A 12201-nucleotide genomic window follows, 5' to 3' on the forward strand; every position below is an offset into this window, starting at 1 on the left:
CGAAGTTAAAATATAATTTTGTTCTATATTTTTATTATGATATAAAAAAACAAAATTGTTAAATTATTATTGAGTAAATTAGTAACTAAATTTTTTTAATCAACAATTTACTTGAACGCATTAAAAATAATATTAAATAATATTTTCCAAAAAAACATCAATTTTTATAAATATAAATGTAAAATATATTTATTTTTTAATATTAAAATTATAAAATATTTTCACACACACCCACACACAATATACACTTAAAATAACTCATAGTATTATACTTTTTTTTTTGGTAATTTTGACTCATTTTGTGGGATGAAAATGTAAATCCCAATTATTTTGATACGGTACTATTCTAGGAACTAGTTACTCTGTACACACGATGCGTGTCTACAGTTTTTTTTATCATTATCGATGAACTAAAATGAAATTTGACAAATTATGGAGGGGCTAAATTGATATTTGAATTGTTGAAATAAAAAATAAAATAAAAGTGTGTGTGGAAATTTTTAAAAACAAAAAACAAAAGTGTAATATTAGTATCATATAAAAAGTAAGTCTCTTGTGAGACGGTCTCACGAATATTTATATGTGAGACGAGTAAACCTACCGATATTCACAATAAAAAGTAATATTTTTTCATTGATGACCCAAATAAAAGATCCATTTCACAAAATACGACCCGTGCGACCGTCTCACACAAGTTTTTGCCTCATATAAGGGTAAAGTTGGAAGAAAAAGTTAGTGTCTTTTTTAGATGGTTACTATCATGTCCTCAACTCTAATAAAATATAATAGATATAATAAAGAAGAAGAAATACAAGAACCTTTTTACAATGTATATTCAGTATAGGGATAGCAATGGGCCGGGGCGGGGGCGGGTTTGCCATCCCCATCCCCGAATTCCATCCCCACCCACATACCCGCCCCATTCCCCGCTTTTTCGGGTTCGGGGAATGTAATACCCGCGATTCTCGTTTGATACTTTTAAATTGTGATATATATATATGAAGTGTTGCATTGATGAGAGGAACCGCACCCGCGCCTCAAACAAGACCGCCCCCGCGGCCATTTATTTTGAATTTCAGAATGTGTTGCCGAAGCAACACCGCACCTGCGCTATGAAATGGACTGCACCCGCGGTTGATGGCCAGTAGGTAGGATGAGACTGCACCCGCGGTGAAAGCAGGACCGCACCCGCGGTCGTCGATTTTGGAAAATTGGAAGGGAGGCCGAAAGCCGAGCGCACCCGCGGTGAAAAGTTACCGCACCCGCGGTGCGACGTGGTTGATGAAAAATAAACCATGTGTCCTAGGCCATGCATATATGTTAGATGTGTCTTCCTTTCCTTCATTCTCCAGCAGCAAAGGCCGAGATCTCCATGAAAGAATCTTCTAAGTTTCTTCATGTTAGATGTGTCTTCCTTTCCTTCATTCTCCAGCAGCAAAGGCCGAAATCTCCATGAAAGAATCTTCTAAGTTTCTTCTAGCTTAGAAATTAGCTTGTGCAAGATCCATTCATTCGATTTTAATTCCGAGTTCAGATTTGTGTTCCTTGCATCATAAGCTTCAAAATGATGTAAGTATGGTTCATTTTCAGCATGGTTCGAAATATACATGTTGGGAGAAGTCAGATTTGATTTCTATTTTGTGTTCCCATGATTATGATGATAGTAGAATTGCAAACGAATCGAAGAACGGATATGATATGAGATTGTTTAGATTTCCAGCATATATGGGTATGAGATTATGCAGATTTTGAGATATTGATATATAGATTGTGATGGTTATGAATTGATGATATGGTCCTTGTATTAGTTGATTGTTGTTTAAGTTATCGGTATCGCAAGATTACGCTGTTATGCCGTCGAATTGTATAGAGAATTATTATTGATTCGTATATGTGTTGCATTGAGTGGAAGATTGATAGAATGCACATTAATTATGCCATTTCAGATTTGTATTGGTAATTTCGAGATCGAGACTTCGACTACGACAAAGATTGTACGACAACGAAAGGTATAATTCATGTTGATTCGGGAAGATATAACTCGAATTAGACTTGATTTGAGTTTCCCAAAATCACATACTAGATTATATGTTTATGCTTTGTCTATTGATTTATATTTAAGCATTAAGATAGGAGAGTCATTGGCAGAATTGCCTAATTTCTAGATGTTCGGTGGTATCGACGCATAGAAGCAGATTGACTCCGATTGTAGACCTTCGATACAGACAGGACCGAAGTCTAGGAATAAGAGGTACCGTCACCCCGATTGGGAGGGTAGGTGGCAGACTGTGACGTCTTATTCACACCGGGATCCCTAGAGTTAGACAAGAGTTGAGTCAAGATATGAGTTGATTTAGATTGCATGCTTATATTGATCATGTTTCATAGACTATGGGACATGTTGTTATTGATTTTTATTCATGATAGTATGCTTCATGATTATGTTGTGGAATCCCCAAACCCTGAACTTCGGGGATCAAATTCTCATCCCCGCTCCCATCCCCGTTTCAAAAATATTAATATGGCAAGACGATGACGAATTCGGAGATTTTCTCAAACCAAAACTTATTATTATCTATTATTATTAGAGATAATATTAATATCAATATCAGTATTAATAATAATAAGATTATTAATATTTTAAAAAATAATAATAATATTATATTATTAATATTAATAATACTATTATTTTATTATTGATATTATTTTCGGGGCGGGTTCGGGGATTTTGAGGACGGGGATAGTAATCTCATACCCGCCACGAATTACATCGGGGATTTTTTTAAATCCCCGAATCCGAACCCAAACCCGAAAAAATTGGGGATCCCCATCCCCGTTTCGGGCTTTCCCCTGCAGAGCTCCAAATCCGTGAGGAAAATTGGCATCCCTGATTCAGTACGAATAGGGACATGTGCCAAACAGCCAATTATATAATAAAAAGTTATTAACTTTTAGGTGGGAACTTTAATGATTACCCTAATTAATAAATTAATTACTCTTAAAAATATCTAAAAATTAATCTAATCCCTATTTAATGTCAATTAAATGCTCGAATTTAATTGGCGGATTAGACCTTTTTTAAATAATATATATATAAACTTATATATATAAATAAAATGAAAAAGAAATATATCATCGAGTCATGATCGCTTACCAAAATATATAATTAATAGTAAGTAAGAGTAGACAGAAATTGAACCAAACCAAATTTAAATCTGTCACCATCGATTTTAAGTCGATTACGATCTGGTTCTATTTTAAAATAAGTTAAAAAAATGAATTTGGATTAAAATTGAGATTAAAGAAATCCAAAGCAAACCGGTTTTATACCTATATACAATTTTATACATAAAATAATAGACTTTGTAAAACCAAGTTTTGCAACAATTGATTTTATTTTATTTTATTTTTTGAAGTATATTTATTCCTCTTACCATTGGCAAGAAATGCTTGTTGATAAAAAATTACAACTGATGATAGCCGGAGTTTGTTTTGCTGCTAAGAAATTCTCATTTGGCAAAAACTTGTGTGAGACGGTCTTACGGGTCGTATTTTGTGTGACAGATCTCTTCTTTGGGTCTTCCATGAAAAAATATTACTTTTTTATGCTAAAAGTATTACTTTTATTGTGAATATCAGTAGGGTTGACCCGTCTCATAGATAAAAATTCATAATACCGTCTCATAAGAGACCTACTCAATTCATTTTGACGTTTTATATCTATATTGTTATAATATGACAGACGGTTATATATATATTTTTTTTACAGTCATAATCTCGTAATTTATTGAGAAGCTAAGATGTCTTTAGCTACAAGATTAATCAACCAAAGGGGAAACTCCCCAGGCTCCCAAACAAATTGGGAGTGTGAAGAAATAGCAAAAGCAGCAAGAGAGTGTGCAGTCACATTCGTCGAATCCAAAAGAATACGAATATCTTTAGCAAGGGATCCTACATAACTGAGATTCTTTTCCAGGCTAGTGACTGCTTGCACAGCTAGAAGTGAATCCGACGAAGCATGATATATCTGGATATTCCGGCTCTTGGCAACCTTTAAGCCCTCAGCGATTGCAAGCAGTTCGGAACACAAGACCGACTGTGGTTTATCAATCGTCCGCCCAAAGGCTAGAATCGGTTGGCCTTGACTATTCCTTACCACTCCTCCAATAACATAGTTATGAGTGTTCTCATTAAAGACTGCATCAATGTCCAGACGAAATTTGTCTACCGGGGGAGCACACCAGACATTTGGAGACTTACACAGGGACTTGAGAGGATCAATAGAGATTGCACGTCGAGCCTGTTGGAACTCAATTAGAAGAGACTCGCTCCAGTCAGCACTGAGCCCTTCAACTCGGCGCATAGTCTTGTGAATCAGGCGCAACCTGTTATGCCAGGTTGCCCAAGTTCTCATAACAAACTCCTCAAACATCGGTCTACTAAGCTTCTCCTTCATCCATAAAAGAACATCGATGGTCTCCAAGTGACAAACCTGTTTCAAAGCCATCCAGAACCTCGTTCCTTTCCAGCATGGTTTTATGATTGGGCACGAGAATAAAGCATGGCAAGTCGAATCACCATTAGAGTGGCATAGCGGGCACATATCAAGGACCGAGACGTGATGATTAAGTAGATTCCTTTCTGTTGGTATTATATTGTGCGCAACACGCCAACAGAAGATCCTAACCTTCGGAGGGATCGAAAGAGCCCACAAAAATTTCCACAAGCTCTTCAACTGTAGACTCGAGCAAGATGCCGGCGAGTCATAGAAGCCCCTAGCTGATTTATACCCATCCCTAACCGTATAGTTACCTTTCGGTTCCGATGGCCAAAACCGAGAATCCTCATTCGGCACAGATGGAATAGGGATCGCCAAGATATCAGCCACAAGGTGCTGCGCGAATAGTTGGGTAATGATTGGTGTTTTCCACCTCCCATCCTCCATAAGGTCTTTAACTCGGGAGACATTGTTTACTTCTCGCATCGGGATGGCTCGATCTCTATGGTTTGGAATCCATTTGTCCTTGTACAAGGAAATACGGGATCCATCCCCCACTCTCCAGCACAGCCCAGGTTCTAGTAAGGACCGACTCCACAGTAGCGACCGCCAGAGATAAGATGGGTTACTACCGAGTCCAGCCTCCATAACATCTTGATAGTCGAAAATATCTTGCTTTGAGGACTCGAACAACAAGAGAACTTGGTTCCCGAATGATGCGCCAAATCTGCTTAGCTAATAGTGCTTTATTAAAAGTTTCCAGGTGGCGAAAACCTAATCCCCCTTGACATTTAGGTTTACATAGAGCTTGCCAGGTCATCCAGTGCATCCTACTCTTGCCTTCCTCAACACCCCACCAGAATTTCGAACATTCACGCTCTATCTCGGCACAAATTGCCTTTGGAATTCGGAAACACGACATAGCATAAGAAGGGATTGATTGCAAGACAGATTTTATCAGAGTTTCTTTACCCCCAGCCGAGAAAGTTTTATTACTCCAACCTTGAATTCTTTTCACTACTCTCTCCACCAAGTATCTGAATTGCAGCTTTTTACTTCGGGCAGAAAACACAGGGAGACCTAGGTAGACCTCATGTCCATGCATCACAGGAATAGCCAGCAAAGACTTAATATTTTCTGCCAACTGCAGATCTGTGTTCGGGCTGAAAGAGAGCGAAGAATTCTCAAAGTTGATGAGTTGACCAGAGGCCCTCTCATAAGAAAGGAGGCAATTCCTGATCACCTCACAATTCCTCATGGTCGCCTGGAAGAAAAGGAGACTATCATCTGCAAAGAAAAGGTGAGTGATGGTAGGGCACGCAGAAGCAATTCGAACCCCAGCCAGGAGTCGGCGTTCTTCAAGGGATAATAGGGCCGCAGATAATCCATGAGCACATAAGACAAATAAGTAAGGAGAAAGATGGTCACCCTGTCGCAACCCTCTGCTTGGGATGATGTTACCAACAACTTCACCATTTAATGAGAATGACAAACTCACCGTTCGTACACACCACATGATCTTTTCTACCCAAATGGGAGAGAAACCCAACCTCAGCATAATTGCTTCGAGGAAACTCCATTCCATTCTATCATATGCTTTACTCATGTCAAGCTTTAATGCGCCAAACCCTTTGTTCCCCTTTTTTCTACTACGGATCCAGTGTAAAGTTTCGAAGCTCAGGATAATGTTGTCAGATATCAGACGGCCTGGGACAAATGCACTCTGAAACTCGTTAACAGTCAATTTCAGAATAGGTCTTAACCTATTCGTGAGGCTCCTTGCTGCTATTTTATAACAGACATTGAATAAACTGATAGGCCTGAAGTCCTTCATGGTCATAGGAGACTGGATTTTAGGAACTAGTGTGATGACAGTGGCATTCCAGTCCTCTAATCCAGCTCCCTCATTGAGAATACTTAAGATGGCCTCTGTGACCTCCTGTCCTATCGCATCCCAAAATTTCTGAAAGAAGAAGACAGACATACCGTCCGGACCAGGAGATTTATCCGGATGCATTTCAAACAATGCTTTACGCACTTCATCAGAAGTAAAGGGTGCACAAAGAATCGAGCTAAGGTGGTCATCAATAGTTGCTGTTACGCAATCTAGAACCTGCCTCCTATCATCTTCGGAGGGGTTGCTTGACTTGAAAAGCTCTGCAAAGTAGTGCTCCACAATCTCAGACATGCTACTATGTTCTGAACACCAATCCCCATGTGCCGACATAAGACCCTTAATGTGATTTCCAGATCTTCTAGCTGAAGCACATGCATGAAAATACTTCGAGTTCCTGTCACCGTGCCCAAGCCAGTGAACCCTGCTCCTTTGTTTCCAGTAAAGTTCATCGTTCGATGCCAGTTCTTCAATTTCCCGCTCAAGGACCCCAATTCGGTAATTCGAATTATGCCAACGGGCTTGAGTTTTCAGGCGATTCAAAATAGTACGTTTGCTCTTGATTTGCTTTGGGAGATTACCAAACCGATCTCTCGCCCATACCTTAAGCGTATCCTTGCAAAGTCGAATACGATTGGGTAAGGACAAAGAGCTATTACTCTTCCTCCAACCCTGTTCAACCTACATCCTTGCAATCAAGCTCAGTAGCCCAATGCTGCTCAAATCTCGCGATAGTCCTCGTCCTAGCAGGATGAGGACGTGAACCTCCCAACTCAATAAGGATAGGCCGATGATCGAAATGATAGAATTCTAGCGAATACACTCTAGGAGGCTTGGTAAAGTGATCGCCACTCCAAAGTTGCTACATACCGATCAAGTCTTTCCATGATAAGAAATTCCGAGGAACGACGGTTAACCCAAGTAAAGAACTCCCCCTCAGCATGAAGGTCTTGCAGGGAGCAGTCATTAAGCACATCTCGGAACGCCCGCATTTGAGAGAAGGGTCTAGGGTTGCCCCCCAATTTCTCCGTGTCAAAACATATCTCATTAAAATCGCCACCCACAAGCCACGGCACTTCACTTAATGCATGCATGCCCCTTAATCGATGGAGAAGGTCCCAGGAGAGTTGTCTGTTACTTGACTCCGGGTGCCCATAAAAACCAGTAAATCTCCACCTCTTATCCTCATGTTGGATTGAACTATCAATATGTCCAGACGTAAACGAGTGTATTGAGACACTCAACGGGTCCTTCCACATAAGCAACAAACCACCACGGCTCCCCTCGCTATTGACTACAAAAAACCCAGAGAAACCCAAAACTGCCTTCCACCAACTGCATTTGAATTTGCACATTTAGTTATGTAATTTAAAATTTGTTGATCTTGTAATGTATATTTTTTTATTTTTATTTTTACGTCATTTTTTATTAGAAGACATTGGACTGAGATAAAAAATGACCAAAAAAAAAAAAAATAGAAGTCATATAACTACAAATAATTCAATCAAAAATTTTAAAAACTAAAAATTTAAAGATAAAAACATAATTTTCCCAATATAATATCTTAACTCAGCTTTGTAAATTAGGGATGATATATTGTATGGTATCCAAAAATGAATATCGTATATTGCATCGAAAATTATTATATTAAAAATATTTATATCGATATCGTATCGAATATGTTGGTATATCATACATGTTATATCGAAATATTTCAGTACGATATCAATATATATCGTTTTATATCAAAATTTATATATATTATAATTATAATATCAAATATTTAGATATCAATGTCATATCATTAAAACAATTTCGAATTTACGAGAATTTTGATAAATTCACTATTTTTTATTGTGATAACCTCAGTCCTAACAAAAATTCGATATTTCTCCTAGCAAGATATTTTGATATTTTGGCATGCCCGCACTTTTTAATCTCACAAGTCATTATTATGCAATACTCATTAGTCAACAGGGCGGGCGCGTGAGGTAACGTGAACGGGGGCGGAAAATATCTGGCTGGAGATTAATAAAACCCTCCGCGGCGACCAATCGCTGTTACTGACACGTGTAAAGCGCTTCATGTGGAGCCCACACCACGCAAAACCGCCTCGCTCGCTCTCTTTGTGCGAAAGGGTTTTCTCCATTTTTTTAAATCCGATAAATCTAAGATATTTTCCTCCTCTTTCTCGTTGACAATTTCAATCCCAAAAATGGAGCGAAATCTCCGGTCGGAGGAGTTGGTGCTGTGGAACAACGCCGATGTTTCGTCTTTGACCGTTCAGAATGGCGGAGATGTTTTGCGTCTCCTCGCCAACGTTGCTGCTCCGGTAATCCGAGTTTTTTTATAAATGTTTTAGGATTAATTTGTTGGGATTAGATTTTGTTAGATTGAATCTTTTAGTGTTTTTTTCAGTTGTTTCGACTGTGAGGTTGATGTAGTTAAGTTTGTGTTGAGATTTGAATGTGAAGTTCATGTAGTTAGGTTCACGTTCGCAGCAGTTTTTTAGGCTTGATTCGGTTGGTATTTAGGTTTTTTTGGTGCTTGCCTTCAAACCTGAAGGGGTGGATAGCTGTAGGATGAAGAGGAACAAGGCATTTGTTCAACCGTGTTTGTTAAATAATCGATCCTGTTGCATTAATTGTTTTCTTTTTGTCTTAGTGTTTTGTGGTCGAAATGCATTATCATTGTGCGAAGTAGTTTGTTTATTGTTTTCTTCCGAGTTGGAAATGAAAGCCAAAGAGGGTAAAAGGGGGGATCTAAACTTTAGTGGCCACTTTTTGGCTTGTTTGTCTCTTTGAAATTTAATATATTCTATAATATGCGCGGGTACTTGCATTACCATGACAATGGGGAAGGGGATAATAAAGAATTGAAGGTTTAATGTCTGGTACTACTACTAACCATGTTTCTGAAAGTTTGTAGGTTTTATGATATGTGCTTTTGCTTGTTTTGTCAAATGTTGTCGATGAACTCCTGTTTTAGATGTACCTTCCAATAGAATGTGCAGGGGGAAGATTCATCAATATGTATTTTCCTCTACAAATATTAACAGAAGGCCATCCTTGAGTATTTGAATAGCATTTTCACATTCCTTTTTTTTAATCCAGGACGATTGCTCAGCATGGACGAATGAGAAGCACAACTTATATCTTAATAATTTGGAAGTGTCATTTGTCACACAGCTTCACGAGTCTAGGGATTTGGTAAACAAGAATATGACTCAAAAGAAGCCAATAAATTCTCCCGAGCAGGTTGAAGAACATTCTTGTTAGAAATTACATTTTTAGTTTACTTTCCTAGCTGCATATTTCACTGAATGGGGAAACAGAAACATTATTTTTCTGAAGTTCTACCAGTTTACTGCTTCACAGCATGGCTGCTGGCGAAAAATTGATCATAGGGGAGATGAGCTTCTCTCGTGTCCTACAGCTGATTCTCACAACTGTATGAAGAATTCATGGATATATTTTCACCATCCTTCCCTATCAGTTGACTTGCAGTACGACACTGAAAAACATTCTAGCAGAAAAGGGATTATATCTCATGGATTGGCTACATGTTCACAACAAGTTTCTGCCATGAACCTGTACTATGCCAATTCTTTTGATTCGATGAAAGGTTACTTTAACTCGACCAGACTGTGTTTCCTTATTGCTTTTAATTTTTTGCTGGCCATCCTTATCTGCTTTTGATGTGTGCTTTTTTACTTTATGTTATCATCGTTCTAATCATGTTGGGTACTTTAAGATATTTTACTGTTTGGTTTAGAGAAAAGTATTCATGGGGCTAGAATATATATTCATTATTCAACTGTGCTAAAATATATGATTGAGACTTCCAATTTACTAATCTTGCCGAGTCATGCAACATTCATTTCTCCAATCACATGTGACTTTTTTGGCATAGCAGCTGAATCAATTGTTGCAAGTTTCTTTTGTTTTCCTTTCCCTTTTGAGTTTCACAAGTGACTGGTACATGTTTCAGATGGAAACCCGGATGAAATATACTTTCTTGAATGTGGCTGTATTTCTCACATAATTCTGTCTTCATGTTACTAAATTTTGCATTTGCATGTTTCTTGGAAACAAGTACAAACTTTACTGGCCATGAAGTAAGGACGAGGAGTCAACAAATAGCATGATTGACACTTTCTTTCTTTTTTCTTATTATAACCGTTTTCAGAAACTTAAAGTTTATGAATGTCTTATTTCATTGACAATATGGTTTTAGACGAATGCTAAGGTGTTAGCTGATCAAGGTGGTTGACTAAATGAAAGTTTTATTTTTCTACCATTGACTTCACCAATGGTGAAGAACTTGATAATCAAGTTTAATTGGAAATAGTCCATGCTCAAAGTGTATAGGCATTCCATACATCTGAGACTCATAGTTACTGTCGTATGTCAAGACCTTTATGTCCGTAGTAAGTCGACCAAGTTAAAATTCTGGGGGTAAAATGGGATTTAAAAATCGAAGTGCTAAAATTGCTTGTTTTGGAGTAGATTGCTCACGACACAATCAAATGTTTATTTTGCATGCATCTTGTTTGAGGGTTCATTTTTATTTTTTTATATTTCTATGATATCTAGTAGTCATCCTCCTTTTTTTAAAAAATAATTTGCGCAACAATTTCATATAATAATTCAAAAGGAATCAGATTGCATAATTTTGTTTATCATTGTATGGTAAAATTAGAAATTCTCGTTTCCTGCAGAGGGCACGGGTCAGAATTATGTGAATCATGAAGACAATGACCAACCAAATCTCAGGTCTGGGGTGGAAAAGATGAAATCAGCATAAGCCGATGGTTCAAGCCATGAATAAGTAATGTCTTGAATTATTCAGAACTTCTGTTCACGTTCAAGAACCTACTAGGTCTCTTCTTCACATGCATTTTTTCGTTCAGATTGTGTGCCCAGGAAATTATATTCGACAGAGAATTAAGCAGTTAACTCTTCGTTTCGTGGAGCCAAACCAGAACTTCTTGACTTTACTTTTGAACGATGACAATGGAAAAGATCGAAAGCTTTTAATTTTTGCTCTCGGACCATACATAGCGGAAAGAACAAAAGCAACTTCCATCCAGGTTACTTGGAATGACACCACCTGACTAAATTTCGCTTGCTATAATATTACCATGTCTATGCATATTTTTTTGTTCAGAATAGTAACAGAATTTTCCGGTTGCGTATGTTCGAATGTATGATTTATTATATTTACTAATGAGATATAGATCCAGATGATAACTTTGTCTATGTAAAGCCGCCCGGTACAAGTGGGCGCTTGAGGCTTTCTGGCCAAATGTATATACCCTGTGTTGACAAACTATCGGGCGTCTTAAGAGATGTTGCAAAATGTGAGGGGCCATATTTTGCTTGTAAAATTATTTATTTGATCTTCTAAGTTATGGAATTTAAATTGTGATCTATATATACAAATATTTATATGAAATATGATGGTGAACAAAATGTGATTGATGAGTTGATATCTCAATATATATTGGAAATAAAGCTATTTGAATAAAAAAAATTAAAACATATGAACTAATTATTATTTTTTTTTGAATTTTGTGGAATTTTTTTTTGAAGAGAATTACTTGTGCATTGAATATGATTATATTTTGAACAAGATATTATGTTATACGAGGCCTTTACAAGATTTTAAAATTTTTGCTTGACTGAAATTACTATCTTATAATTCAATCTTATTATACCTTCATTACTTATGAAAGAAAAAAGATTGAAAAACTAATCTTGTTTCTTACTGTTGCGTGTTTTCTTGATTGCTCGCAAGCGCACGACGT

General features: G+C 37.4%; 2 protein-coding genes across 3 annotated transcripts; one reads left to right on the forward strand and one right to left on the reverse strand.

Moving 5' to 3' along the window:
• Window positions 1-3784: 3784 nt before the first annotated feature.
• On the reverse strand, window positions 3785-4945 carry LOC142505003 (uncharacterized). The gene has a single exon (XM_075617830.1). It carries the CDS (start codon window positions 4943-4945, stop codon window positions 3785-3787), a length of 1161 nt encoding a protein of 386 aa, XP_075473945.1.
• A 3577-nt stretch (window positions 4946-8522) lies between these two features.
• Window positions 8523-11222, forward strand: LOC142541625 (cold-regulated protein 27-like). Of its 2 annotated transcripts, none has more exons than XM_075648115.1 (4): window positions 8523-8724; window positions 9506-9649; window positions 9755-10016; window positions 11113-11222. In XM_075648115.1, the coding sequence occupies exons 1-4, from the start codon at window positions 8608-8610 to the stop codon at window positions 11196-11198; spliced, it is 609 nt and encodes a 202-aa protein (XP_075504230.1). In that variant the 5' UTR covers window positions 8523-8607; the 3' UTR covers window positions 11199-11222. The 2 variants fall into 2 exon arrangements, with proteins under 2 accessions (XP_075504230.1, XP_075504236.1); XM_075648121.1 differs by having other exon boundaries at window positions 9770-10016.
• Window positions 11223-12201: the final 979 nt, after the last annotated feature.

The sequence above is a fragment of the Primulina tabacum genome, chromosome 1 (assembly GCF_025594145.1).
Source record: "Primulina tabacum isolate GXHZ01 chromosome 1, ASM2559414v2, whole genome shotgun sequence".
NCBI classification, from domain to species: domain Eukaryota; kingdom Viridiplantae; phylum Streptophyta; class Magnoliopsida; order Lamiales; family Gesneriaceae; genus Primulina; species Primulina tabacum.

What these genes read in the sequence shown, in the direction of transcription:
- LOC142541625 (XM_075648115.1), top strand. Translation starts at nt 8,608, where the DNA reads ATGGAGCGAAATCTCCGGTCGGAGGAGTTGGTGCTGTGGAACAACGCC. An exon ending in TCGCCAACGTTGCTGCTCCG is followed by an intron (nt 8,725 to 9,505) that starts GTAATCCGAGTT and finishes TTTTTAATCCAG; the next exon opens with GACGATTGCTCAGCATGGAC. An exon ending in TTCTTTTGATTCGATGAAAG is followed by an intron (nt 10,017 to 11,112) that starts GTTACTTTAACT and finishes CGTTTCCTGCAG; the next exon opens with AGGGCACGGGTCAGAATTAT.
- LOC142505003 (XM_075617830.1), bottom strand. Translation starts at nt 4,945, where the DNA reads ATGGAGGATGGGAGGTGGAAAACACCAATCATTACCCAACTATTCGCG.